The sequence below is a fragment of the Lithobates pipiens genome, unplaced genomic scaffold (assembly GCF_037356315.1).
Source record: "Lithobates pipiens isolate NorthernLeopardFrog02 unplaced genomic scaffold, aLitPip1_a1.2 Scaffold_10, whole genome shotgun sequence".
Taxonomy (NCBI): domain Eukaryota; kingdom Metazoa; phylum Chordata; class Amphibia; order Anura; family Ranidae; genus Lithobates; species Lithobates pipiens.
Genome location: NW_027507686.1, coordinates 61,449,507 through 61,463,822, shown reverse-complemented (window position 1 = coordinate 61,463,822; position 14,316 = coordinate 61,449,507). Strand labels below are relative to the sequence as shown.

The 14,316-nt window shown below is 42.4% G+C and overlaps 1 protein-coding gene across 2 annotated transcripts in view; it reads right to left on the bottom strand.

The window, feature by feature from the left end:
- Window positions 1–14,316, bottom strand: part of BCAR1 (BCAR1 scaffold protein, Cas family member) — a 213,218-nt gene that overhangs the window by 104,852 nt on the left and 94,050 nt on the right. For both annotated transcript variants that reach the window (XM_077455737.1, XM_077455736.1), the window contains exon 2: window positions 10,406–11,146. In XM_077455737.1, coding sequence (XP_077311863.1) covers window positions 10,406–11,146 — 741 coding nt within the window. The remainder of the gene's footprint in view (window positions 1–10,405; window positions 11,147–14,316) is intronic.

The following is a 14,316-nucleotide window of genomic DNA, read 5'->3' as shown; positions in this document are numbered from 1 at the left end:
ATTACGTCACTGTAAACCATCAGTAATTGGAGATAAAGCATCATCTGTTTTGACACAACACCAGCAACCGTATATAAAATGTTACATGGTATTATCAGCGGACTTGGTTAGTCTGCTCAGATACTAACCAAGAAAATGGCCGACTCCAAGGTGGCGACAACTTTTTCCTCTTTACCTGCTGTTGTGTCAAGTACCAGAGTGTATATGGTTGCAGATGTTGTGTTGAAACAGCAAGTCTTTGAAATCTCCAATTATTGATGGTTTATAGTAACAGGAAGTGATGTATTTGGAGATCTTGCTGAATTGTCAGAACACCGGGGCTACAGGGGAAGCATTGGCTTATGCCGCTTGCTGCTCCCAGCACTGACTCCAGGCAGAGTGATGCCAAGTGCACTTCACCTGGGACCTTTATAGCAGCATGCAAAGCGTACCCAGCAGAGGCTGGAAGAGGAAAAGGTCCATGTATTAAACATCACATACACTGCACTTTTGCAATGGGCATATTAACAGTTATAAAAAAAAGTTATTAGGCTGGTTTTACATTGCGGGTAAACTGCAACAGATTAGTGTGATAGCAGCCTTATATGGGGCTCGGGACAGGATGAGCTTACATTTTTGGTTGGGGGGGGCAGTAAAACCCCTTAGTTCAATCGGTAACCAAATCACCAAAGTGGTCTTTGCTCTTCAAAAAGGTGCCCTACATCCATATCATAAACAATTAAGCTAGCAACTGAAATGAACTACTGACAGGGAATTATTCTTTGAGTTTACAAGGATGATGGGTGCTCTTCTGCATTATCGACTCTTGTATCATAATATTTCCCTTGCTGCAGGTTTAGGAGCTTATTTTTCATTGGTCGGCTGAAAGTTAAATGACGAATCCGCAACCTGCACAAACATGGACTGTCAGTAAAGTCCCAGGAGGTAAGGGGAGAACAAGCTAAAAGGGTCTACTACCAAGAGGATCAGTGTTTCTGGGAGTTTTGTGCTTCAATCTTCACACACTTCTTATGCCCCGTACACACAATCAGATTTTCAGCCAACAAATGTTGGATGTGAGCTTGTTGGCTGAAAGTCCGACCATTTGTATGCTCCATCGAACTTTTTGCTGTCAGACTTACCACCAACAAATATTTGAGAGCAGGTTCTCAAATTTTCCACCAACAAAAAACTTTGTTGCCGGAATTTCCGATCGTGTGTACACAAGTCCGACGCACAAAAGTTCACGCATGCTCGGAATCAAGCAGAAGGAGCCGCACTGGCTATTGAACTTCCTCTTTCTCGGGTCGTCGTACGTGTCCTACGTCTTGTACGTCACCGCGTTCCCACGTTCGTAATTGTTGGCCAACATTTGTGTGACCGTGTGTATGCAAGACAAGTTGGAGCCAACAACCTTCAAACAAAATTCCGCGGTTTTGTTGTCGCAAAGTCCGATTGTGTGTACGGGGCATAAGAGTTATGCTGGCCATACATGTGTCAAATTCCGAGCGATTTTTCAGTTGATTTAAATTTTCTAGTATTAGTGGGGCCTCAGCAACGACCCATTTTTGTGCAGCCATCGAATTTGAATGAACGGACGTGTTGTACATTTTTGGAAAAACAAATGGATTTCTAAACAATGGTGGGAGAATCTTGCGAGAAATTTAATTGAAAAAGAAATGCGCATGAGCTGGGACCTGGAAAGAAAAGAAGATTCCCAGCCACAATTTTTTTTCTCCCGTAGCAACATGAGGTGAAACTGAAGGCTTGGTTGGTAGAATTTTGAAATCAATGGTGGCACCATTGGATTACAAAACGCACACATTTTCGATTGACAAATAGTTCGGAAAAACCTATGTATGCATTAGTGTTGTCTATGAGGGGAACTGCTACACTCTACAGAAGCTCTATGATGTGTACTGTAACCAAAGCTTGCATAGTCGTCATGTAGCCTTCCTTATCCCAATTACCTGCATCTCCCTATTGGTCAGTGAGGCCACCCATCACATTTACTAGCCAATATGGAGGCAGGAATGGCTCCCAATGGAATCGGCTCACAATGGAGCCGATTCACACAGGTCTAGGGCGGCCGTAGTCCACATCCCAAAAAGGGTCCTTAGTTTCTTTGGGTCCAGTTCAGGTGTGAATTCAGGCAAAAATTTTGACATGATTTGCCCTGAACCGGTGAACAGGGATGCACCGGACCCCATGCTGGGAACCGCGGCCGCACATATGTCAACCTAGACTTAATCACTGAAGAACCCAGGATTTCAGGCTCTTGCAGTGATCTACAAAGATCCCAAATATTCATGTAGGCAGCAAGGATAGGTGCTAGCTGCTGCAGAGATTGACAAAGTGATGCCAAATTCAGGAACCAGTCAGGCCAGTCTAGGACGGACCTAAGTAGTCAAAGTCATATAATACCATTGATAATAGAAAAGGCTCAAAAAGGTGCCAGCTTTTATTTTTAGGCTACCTAGCTCCTGGGCATTGACATGAATCAAACCGGCCCTTATATGTCTGAGGAACTGATCATAGGAACATACAAAGACATGCATGGACACATATGCTTGTACATACAGGAACAGACATTCCCCCGGGCCTCAGCTTTTTGCCTTGGTTGGCTTCAGCGATTCCAAGAAAATTTTATGGGCTTAACATTAAAGCCAAAAAAGAGAAACTAAAAACGCATCCAAAACCAGTTTCCATGAAAACTTTGTGAAAACAAGTCATTTGCGTGTGTGCTCCTCCCACGGCCCTATGTAATTATACAGCAAATTATTACCTTGCAGGCTTGACCAGCTGCTTTTAGTTAGGTCTTGTTTTTCATTATCAGAATATTTATAGTATATGTTATGTACAATAGACATTGTTCCTTTTAAAAAATACCAAAATAATGACAAATCATTTACTGCAAATAGCACAGTTTAGCAGAATTTTTCACAGTAAGAAAAAATCAGTACAATCCATATAGGACAGCTGTAATGTCAAGCCTGTGTGATATAGGAACATGAGGGGGTCTATAAGGTCCTATAATATATGGAACATATGATACTTCATTCATTAAATGGCAGACATGGCACCTTACACTGATGTAAACACATACTTGGCTAAATAATAGTAATTTGTGGCCTATGGGCAGTCATAAGGAGGGACTAATGTGAAACAAAAATGAAAAATGCATTTATTGTAAAATATATACTGCTTACTATATTATTTTTTATTTGGCCTTTGTTCTCTCTTGTATCCCATGCATTGTGTCACTTAAAGTGTTATTAAACCCTCAGTATTTTTTTGAATTAAAATACCAAACATGTCTATACTTACCTGCTCTGTGTAATGGTTTTGCATTATACTTCTTCTGGGGTCCCCCTCGCCAGCGCTCCAGGTCCCTCCTCTTCATCAGGTACCCCCATGGAAAGCCGCTTTCCTTGGGGGCACCTGTGGGTGCTCGCTCCCGAGTCCACTTTCTGCATCCATTGACACAGACAGCTCCCATGTAACAGCTTTTGATTGACAGCAGCAGGAGCCAATGGTTCCTTCTGCTATCAATCTGTCCAATGAGGAGGGAGACAGTGGCAGGAGCCACTGCTATCTTACATGTTGCTGGATCAGATCAGGCTCAAGTAAGAAAAAGGGGGGTCTGGGGGGAGACCTGCAGCACAAAAGGCTTTTTACCTTAAGGTAAAAAAACTTAAAGTGATTGTAAAGGTAATTTTTTTAAATTGTGTCTATACTTACAGAGCAGCTACAAACCTCCTCTTTTCAGGTCCCCCGCTGGCGCTTCTGGCCACTCCCCTCTGTCCAGTGCTCCCATAGGAAGCCATTTCCCCATGGGAGAACTCGTGCGTGCTCACACCCGAACCCCACTGCTGTGTCCATTGACACAGACAGTGGGACTCGGCCCTGCCCCCTGCTCCCTCATCACTGGCTTTGATTGACAGCACTGGGAGCCAATGGCCCCCGGTGCCCCAGCAAAGCCAGTGAGTGAGGGGAGAGAAGAGGCACAGACGTGCACGGCGCTGGATCTAATGAGTGCTCAGGTAAGGAATTGGAGTGAGATTTTAACATGTCACTACTGTCCTGCTTAGGTTATTTTTATACTGGGGTGGTGCCAGCGTTAGCGGTAAAGCGCTGCTTTGCCGATGTTATAGCAGCGCTTTTCGACCGATAGCAAGGCACTTTTAACCCCCGCTAGCGGCAGAAGAAAGGGTTAAAATTGCCCGTGTTGTGGCACTTCGGCAACGATGCCCATTCATTTCAATGGGCAGGGTGTTTTGGGAGCGATGTATATACCGCTCCCGCACTACACCAAAGATGCTGCTTGTAGGACTTTTTTTTCCCATTCTGCAAGCGCACCACCCCAGTGTGAAAGGGGTCTTAATGTTCATGCTGGAGAGGAGGCTGTACCTGAGGAACTGCAGTGCAAGATTCTCCCTGCTTCTGCTTCATTCATTCATTCTGTGGATCTCTACTTCTCCACCTCTCCTGATGTTGGTTCAATATCTCATCAGTAATCTGGTAGGAGGGAGCAGACAAAAAAGGAAGCAAATTCCTGCCTCTACCAAGACAGTCATCTCCACACATAGACACAGAACAAGGCATGGTAAGTCAGCAATGAGGAAAAGATGAGATGAACAGCAGCTGACAGGCAATAGTGCTGGTTAGTACTTTGCTCTCTGCTTGTGGTTGTTTCAGCAAGGACAGGCCCTCAATAAAGTAGAACTGACCTCCAATTAAAAAATATGTGCTGCAGCACTTCATTGTAAATGCATCTGTACTTACAGTTTTCAATTAGTTTGCCTGCAAAGTCCCACAAATACTTGCTGATCCTGCCAGTGATGCTGAGCTTTGGATGTGCTATATATTTATTAACAATTGATAATTGAATTACAAAAGCTATGTGCATAATAATAAAACAGTCATGCTGAGAAGACAACCTTAGCAGTGCTGATGTCTATGTCTATTGTGCGGTGACATTATTGATATGCTGCAAGTTCAGCAGACACCTCTTCCAGCTCCCAGTTATGCTTAATTTCACCATAATGGCCGTCAGTACAAAGTCAGTGGGGGGAGGGGCTGGGTCATGGCACACACAAAGGGAGCCGAGATGAAAGCAATGCAACAAAAGACAAAACGTGCTTTTAAAATATGACTGCAGATGAATGGGCGCTTTAATTATGTTCATTTAACGTGGCAAAAATGATACGCAGTGCATAACGCTATTTGTAGCTCAAGGTTAATTAGAAAATTCCAACCATGAATTTAAATTGGGCCCAAAATCACAGCGACTTTTTAAAAAGTGTTAACAGTCCTTTTAAAGAGACATCCAGCAAAACGTCCCTTCCACTGTCACTATCCGCTCCATTCTATGATCTGGGCACCACACTATACAGGAAAGAAGCCCCCCAAAACTCAGTTTCACAAGCAGTAGCCAGGAAGGAGGCCTTAAAACGGAAGTTCCTTTTTTGGGTGGAACTCCCCTTTAAATTTAATTGAAATGACATTTTGTCTTCCACACTGCTGTATGGAATGCTATCATTGCTTATGCTACCAAAATTAGTGTGTGTTGTAAATTGCCTCGGGCATTGCTCCAGTCTCTTCTTGCCGGAGGCTGCCATTTTGCTGAAGCCCAGAGCACTTGAGCAGTTAAAAATAAAGGGTATACAACTGCTTTAACCACTTGCTTACTGGCCACTTAAACCCCCCTCCTGCCCAGACCAATTTTCAGCTTTCAGCACTGACGCACTTTGAATGACAATTGCGCGGTCATGCAACACTGTACCCAAATGAAAGTTTTATCATTTTTTTCTCACAAATAGAGCTTTCTTTTGGTGGTATTTAATTACAGCTGGGAGTTTTATTTTTTGCTAAACAAACAAAAAAAGATGCAAAAAAAAAATCATGTTTAATAGTTTGTTATAAAATTTAGCAAACAGGTAATTTTTCTCCTTCATTGATATGCGCTGATGAGGCTGCACTGGTGGGCACTGACAGGCTGCATTGATGGGCACTGATAGGCACAGTTAAGGGGGCACTGAAAGGCACAGATAAGGTGGCACTTATGGGGACAGATAAGGCAGTACTGATGGGCACAGATAAGATGGCAGTGATGGGTGGCACAGATGGGTAGCACTGATGGGTGGCACTGATAGGTACCACTGATAGATGGGATTGATAGGCACTGATAGGTGGCACTGATGGGCGGCACCAATGGGCACTGGTAGTTGACACTGATGGGCACTGATATGTGGCACTGAGGTGCAGCACTGTTGTTGAGGCAGATTGTGGGCAATGATAGGTGGCACTGTGGGCACTGATGGGTGGCACTGTGGTCACTGATGGATAGTACTGTGGGCACCGATAGGCGGCACTGTTGCCTATTCTTAGGTGGCACTGGCAGGGGGCACAGGTGGGCATTGATGAGCTGGCGCCAGCTCGCCATGATCTGATGTCCCTCTCACGGCTGCCGGTGATTGGCTTTTTTTTTTTCTCCATTTTTTTTTTTCATTGGCTGACAGCTGATCACGTGGTAAGGGGTCGGGATCAACCCCTTACTCCGATCTGTGATCCAGCGAGTCTCAGAGACTCACTGATCACAGAGCGCGCTGCGTGGACCCTTCAGGAGGTCCGCAGACTGCTCGTACACGGGACTACCTCAATAGACGTAGTCCCGGCAAAGCAGGTTTGCGCTGTACCCGTCATTCGGCTATATCGCGGATCTCTACTGGTTAAAGTGTTACTGAACCCAGGGCCCTGCATTCACTATAACTGGTCTCCCACAGTACACAGAAAATGGAAATGCAATTATTTTAGTAAATATCAACTGGTAAATAAAAAAATTTCGGTCAGAAAAAGTTCCGTTCGGAAATCCGATCGTCTGCAGCACTTCCGACATGCAAAATTCCTACGCATGCTTAGAAACAATTTGACACATGCTCAGAAGTATTGAACTTAATTTTCTCAGCTCGTTGTAGTGTTGTACGTCACCGCGGTCTTGACGGTCGAAAGTTCAGCAAACTTTTGTATGACCGTGTGTATACAAGCTAAGCTTGAGCAGAATTCCGTCAGAAAAACCATCCAAGATTTTTCTGATGGAAAATCCGCTCGTGTGTACGCGGCATATCAATGTCTGGTTAAAGCTTGTAGAAGGAGTTTTCATACTGCACTGGCTGTCCTATCAGGCTGCAGGACCCCTGACCCTCTGTCTGGACAGTGCTGATTGACCCTGTGCTGATCACATGCACCCTCCCAAGAAAAGAAAAAAAACACTCTCTGGCAATACACACCAAACTGAGCATGTGCAGCCTGACTCCACTAACTCTGTCTTATACAGATATGTTTTGGGGGTAATGCAAGAAGGGGAGGATCAGAGAAGACAGGATCAAACAGCCTTTTTACACAATGCAGAGGATTAACCCCTTAGGTTCCACAGTGAGTATAACAAGCATGCTTTACTGCATATACCAGCTGATTTTACTGTTGTAAACGTTTTCATTTTCTGACTAAAGTTCCACTTTAAATAAGAACATAGCTCAGATGCAATCAACTATATAGATAGAGCTCCTCTTAGCACTAAATACACACAAATACTAGCTACCGGCTGATTTACCACAATTATATTTTTAGCAAACATGCATACCTCCCCTCTGGCAGCAGATTATCAGAGTGCAGCTCAATCAAAGCTCATTTCTAGCAGATCAATAACTAACGGATATCACTCAGTCGCACCATGTACGATTGCTTGATCTTTACTGCTCATTAGTCCAACAAAACATTTAGGGGGGAAATTGATCTTAAAGGCCCACAAATTCTCTGCAGTGAGTTAATCTGCACATCAACCTTTTATATACATCTGACTGCTTTATGTCTAAAGCAAAGCCTGAAAGTAAAGCCGCAACGCAAGGTTTGTGGTGTCGACATTAATGTTCCCGTGCAGACCTAGTATCTACATCAAACAATACATGGAACTTGTGTTTGAAGAGACAGATCGCACAAACTATACACTATAAACCTGCTATGACTTATTCTGTATTATCAATCTATTAATCGTGATATTGCTGTTTTTTGTTATTTTTTTGCATCATAGATTGTAGGGTTTTTTTTTTGTTTTTTTGTTTTTTACATATATGCTGTATGAGTTAATTACATATACAGAATATACAGATTGTGCTCACTAAATCTGCACAACCATTGTATTCATTGCTTCTGCTGTACTGTGCCAGTTTTTACCTAAATAGGTAATTTCACCATCTTTTTGCACTGCACTTTAAAACCACTTCCCACCCAGGCCAATTCTGACATTTCTCCCCTACATGTAAAATTCATAATTTTTTTGCTAGAAAATTACATAGAACCCCCAAACATTATAGATGTTTTTTTTTAGCAAAGACCCTAGAGCAGCCATTCTCAACCAGGGTTCCTCCAGAGATGGCTAGGGGTTTCTTGAGCTGTGGCTGATTTACCTCCTGTTTGATGGTGCCTACATACTTCTGAGCCAATGCCACTTGGAGGAGCCAGTGGTATGACACCTATGATCTTTATAGCTCTCTGTAAGAGGGCCATTCTTACCACCACTGTAAAAAAGGGCATTCTTCTCACTGGCCACCAAAGTAAGGGGCATTGTTCTCAATGACCCCCAATGAATGGGTTTTATCAGGGGTTCCCCAACACCTGAAAATTATTTTAAGGGTTCCCCTGGGGTAAAAAGTTTGAGAAGGGCTGCCCTAGAGAATAAAATGGCGGTCGTTGCAACTTTTTACCTCACACGGTATTTGCGCAGCAATTTTTCAATGTTTCATGCTTTAAAAACAAAACATTAACGTTAGCCCAATTTTTTTGCATAAGGTGAAAGATGAAGTTACGCAGAGTAAATAAATACCTAACATATCATGCTTCCAAATTGCACACACTCATGGAATGGCCCCAAACTTTGGTACTTAAAAATCCCCATAGGTGACAATAGGCACATTTTTTACTGGTTACATGTTTTGAGTTACAGAGAAGGTCTATAGCTAGAAGTATTGCTCTCGCTCTAATGTTCACAGCGATACCTCACATGTGTGGTTGGAACACCGTTTTTATGTAAACAGGACTTACGTATGCGTTCGCTTCTGCGTGCGAGCACAAGGGGACAGGGGCGCTTTACATTTTTTTTGTTAATTTTACTTTTCTTTTTTTAGTTTGACACTTTTAAAAATATATATATAATTTTGATTACATCTATTCCTATTACAAGGAATGTAAATGTAATAAGAATGTGGCACGATCGGTCCTCTTTACAGTGAGATATGGGGTCAATAAGTTCCCGCATCTCACCTCTAGGCCGGGAAGCCTGAAATGAAAAAAAAATAAACGATCTCGGCTTCCCAGCCGAGGTGGCGCCATTCGTTTGAATGCAGAGGCCGGGTGTGATGTCATAACATCACGCCCAGCCTCTGAACGATCATCGAGACTGCAGGGACCATCTGGTCCAACGGAAATCTCTATGATCACCATCTGGGGCCAGCGGATCCTGTCTCCGACTCACCAATGGAAGTGGTAAGTCGGTAGAAGAACCAGAGGGGGGCGGGGGGGTGCTATAACTGCTCTTATGGTGTAGGGAATCGCCGGCTGAAAAGGCCGATATCTGAATGATGCCTGCAAAGTCCATGACGTCATATGACGTACCTTGGGCGGGGAGTAGTTAAAATCATAGTTTTCTAAATTTTGGTCTGAATGGAGAGAAATAAAAATCATATATTATGGTAGTCTTCGTAAATTGGCCCCATTAAAATTATTACCTACTACCGTATACAGTTTCATTCTAAGTAATAAGTTAAAGTGGGTAAAACTAAACCTTTAGCCCCCGTTCAAACCGGTGCGACTTGATGTGATTTAAAAGGTCCAAATCGCACCCTAGGTACATAGACATCTGTGCACGAATTTGCATTGATGTCAGCCAAGTCGCACCGAAGTCAGTGACCTGCACAATTTCAGGGCGACCTGGGGCTTTGAACCGTGCAATTTCAAGTGAAGTTGCACAGTTTCAAAGTCAGATTCGGTGTGAACAGGGACTATTATTTTATTCATATAGAATGAAATTAGTAATAATTTAAAGTCTAAGTCCAATCAAATTTGAAAACTTACCGACAAGGTAAATTGTTTACCAATGTTACAAATCTCTCATTTAGCCCTGGTTCACATTGATGCAATTTCGGATGCATTCCAGAACTAACATATTGGAACTGCATCAACTCGCACTGGATGTGCTCCTTGAAGATCGCACTATAAAACATATTTAAGTCACACCGCATCAGTGTGAACCAACCTTACTGATATTTTTGGCAGAAGCATCTCACCACTCAAGTCTCAGTGAACGATATTTCAGGCTTACTCTAGTATAATCAGCCAATTTCATGTATAAGTCAGTAGCTTGGTACTTTACCTTTCCAGGTGCTTTCCTGGGATCCCCCCCTCGCATATCCATAGATGGTGGCACTTGATAAATGTCTTGTGACTGGTTCATTGATGGTGGCACCTGGTAGATTTCTTGTCCTGCTCTAACCGATGGTGGGACTTGATAAACATCCTGAGACTGAGGGGGGCTGGTGGATCCCACTGGGACTTGGTATAGTTCCTGTGGTTGATTCATGGAAGGTGGAACCTGATAAATGTCTTGAACTTGACTAGAGAACTGGTGTTGAGATAGCTGGCTCTGATACAAGGTAGATTGCTTGGAAGGGGTTGTTTGACCTGGGTGCTGTGGCCCCTGAGGGCTCTGATAAAGTGTCTGTTGCCCTTTAGGTGGTGCTGGAACCAAGTAAACATTGTCTGCACTCGGGCTCTGGTAAGGATGCATAGGTGCATACTGGTTTGAGGAGACGACATTATAGACACCTTGGTTGTTATAAGGCAATGGAGTCTGGGGTGGCTGCAGCTGGGATTGTTGCTGAGGCTTCTGTTGACCTTGATCACCAGCAGCACCTTGTTTCTTGTCATACATACCCACTAGAATCTTAAGCCGATTTCCAGGAACAATGCCCTGTCGTCCATGTAGAGAACACAACCACCATCCATCTAGACCTTGAGTGTTACGCTCCAGCACTGTCATGATATCCCCTTTTCGGAAGGATAGCTCGTCGGGGGACTCTGCCACATTGTCGTATAGAGCTTTGGCCAGTACATTCTGCAAAAAAACAGATACAAAAATGTTACTCATTAAAATACTTATGTTAAGTTAAATCAGAACTTCTAATTCACATTTTAATGAGTCAACAGGGGACATGTCAGATGTACCAAACAACACTATTATCTACAATAAAATAGTACCTAATGCTTGTACACAAAAGAAGATTATTTTCATTAGGACAAGCTTTCTCATTTATATATCTAAAATATATTAAAAGACTATAGCATTCATTGAAGTTGATGCTGCACCAGTCAATTGATACAACTATTCAGCCTGACCAGTATTTTCTCCCAAGTCAAGCTGCTGAATGGTTCACGTGACTATAGAAATGGTGATGACAGCCTATATGTATCAACGGTCTTCTTGCAAATGGAGTTTTCCATTATGAACATTTACTATCTGCAGATGCAAGAGGCACTGATAGCCAACAAGAGTATAATTGAAAGATCAAGTCTAAAATATCCAAATGTGTCATAATTACATCTTTCATGTAGAGGTATCTGAACACAAGACAGTGACGCAAATGGCAGTTTTTACATATACAGTACAACAGAATCCAATCAAATTAAAGTGGAGCTTTACTAAGGTCACTCAGGTCACGGCCCAGCCAAAAAAACGGTGTCACGTACAACAACAACCCCCCGGTTTCCGGCCTTGGACTTCAGGCTGAAGCCCCTGGTCCTTTTGCCACCTAGCAACGCCCCTGACTGTCACCAGTCAGTGTCCCTGATTACCGCCACACCAGTCGTATGTATTAGTGACAGTATGTAAAACATTTTGAAAATGTTTTTTCATTTCTTAATTTTTCCAAAAATTGTGAAAGCAATTACAACTTCAAAAAACTCGCCATGCCACTTACTAAATACCTTGGACTGTCTACTTTCAAAAAATAGGTCATGTGGGGGATATTTGTAATGTTCTGGCATTTTCAAGCCTCGCGAAATGAGACCGCCAGTACATTAGGATTGATCAATTTTCATATATATATATACCTGTTTGTGGACTGCATAACTTTCCTACAGACTAAATAACTAAATAATATATACTGATTTGGGTTATTTTCACCAAAGAAATGTAGCAGGACACATTTTGGCCTAAATTTATGAAGGATTATTTATTTGCAAAATATTATAACAGAAACAAAGAAAAACACATTTTTGTCAACATTTTTAGTCTTTTTTTGTTTATTTTGCAAAACAAAGCTATATTTATGTGAAAAAAATTATAAAATAATTTCGGTACAGTGTTGCATGTCGCATTGTCATTTAAAGTGTGACAGCAATGAACGCTGAAAATTGGCCCGGGCAAGAAGGGGTTAAAAGTGTCTGGTATTGAAATGGTTAATAGCCAAAAACCTCTGTGCCACACTCCATGGCTTCCTTTCTCAAACCAGATTACAGGGTACCGGAGGTTGCTAGGGGTTCCTTGACATCTGAACATCCATCAACATAAGGGGCAAGGTCTTTCTACAACTTGCTGATCACATTATTATACCATGAGCTTGAGGTTGAGAAAGGGCGTTCTAGGTGAAACAAAGGCAAAAATATCTTAACCTCACCAACAGTTTTTTTTCTTTGTAGAGAGGTGCTAAAGGCATTTCCATCAGGAACCCCATTAATAGTCTACTTTGATCATAACACTGATATATTGAATATAAATTTGCAGGAACATGGGATCTCTGAAAAAGTAGTGTAGTGTTGTGAAATATTATCTTGGCAGAGACTCGTGGTGGAATGCAAAGTATCCAGCAGCAGAGATTTAGAGGTCAGGGATCTCAAGTTCAAAGCCAACGCTGCTTAAGCTCTGTGTTTCTGAGGGCGAAGTGGAAATAGTCTCCCCAACCATAAGAGGCACCAGCAAACAAACCACTACATTCCAGCCAACAATCAAAGGTCTATATGTGCACGATTCTCCCATGGAAAGAAGGCAACATGGACAACAAACACAAGGCAGATAGTTCTTATAATGACTGTTTGACATGTTGGTGTCAAGACCAGCTGTCAACGTCTGTCTTCTACTTCATATAGAATTAACAAATGCATTTTGTTTTAGACTATCTCTAACTAAATACCCATGCATTGCTTTCAAGTGGAACTACTTCAAAGATCCCTATGTTGTTCCTTACCAAGCAGTATCCGCTTCTAATTAAAGCACATTTTCTTGTCATTTGTCACCTTTTGCATGCTTTTTGTTCCATATTTTTATCTGCTCTATGAAATATATACTCTTCCTCTAGTAACTACCAAAATTATTGCTAAATACCAACTGGTTACTGGAAAGTTGGTTACTGGACAAGTCTCCTAGAAAATATATTGACTTTAGTAAAGTCTGTTGCTATGAGGAGGGTAACTGTACTATCTGCTCTCATGTTGTAAATGCTGCACAAACTGTTGGTGCTATATAAGTCCTGTATAATAATAATAATTATTATTATTATTCAAGATTTATATAGCTCCAACAGTTTTCGCAGCGCTTTACAACATGAGGGCAGACAGTACACTTACAATACAAATCAATACAGGAGGGATCAGAGGGCCCTGCTCATAAGAGCTTGCAATCTAGAAGGAAACAAGTGGAAACAAAAAGGTAATAACTGTGGGGGGGTGAGCTGATGGAGAAATTGAAAAAACAGTTGTTAGGTGTGGGTAGGGTAGGCTTCTCTGAAGAGAAGGGTTTTCAGGGATCATCTAAAAGCTAATAGAGTAGGAGATAATCGGACAGATTGGGGTAAGGCATTCCATAGGATTGGAGAGACTTTGGAAAAGTCCTGGAGGCGAGCATGGAAGGAGATGACGAGGGAGCAAGAGAGTAGGAGGTCTTGAGAGGAATGAAGAGAACGAGTAGGTTGGTATTCAGAGACTAGGCCAGTGATGGCGAACCTTGGCACCCCAGATGTTTTGGAACTACATTTCCCATGATGTTCCACTACACTGCAGAGTGCCAGAGCATCATGGGAAATGTAGTTCCAAAACATCTGGGGTGCCAAGGTTCGCCATCACTGGACTAGGCTAGTGATGTAGTTGGGGGCTAAATTGTGGATGGTTTTGTAATGTGTTGAATTAAGAGATTTGTTGTGTCGTTGGTTAGAAAGGGGCGTATTTTGGAGATGTTGCGGAGGTTTAGGTGGCAAGATTTGGACACTGATTGGACGTGGTGCTTAAAGGAGA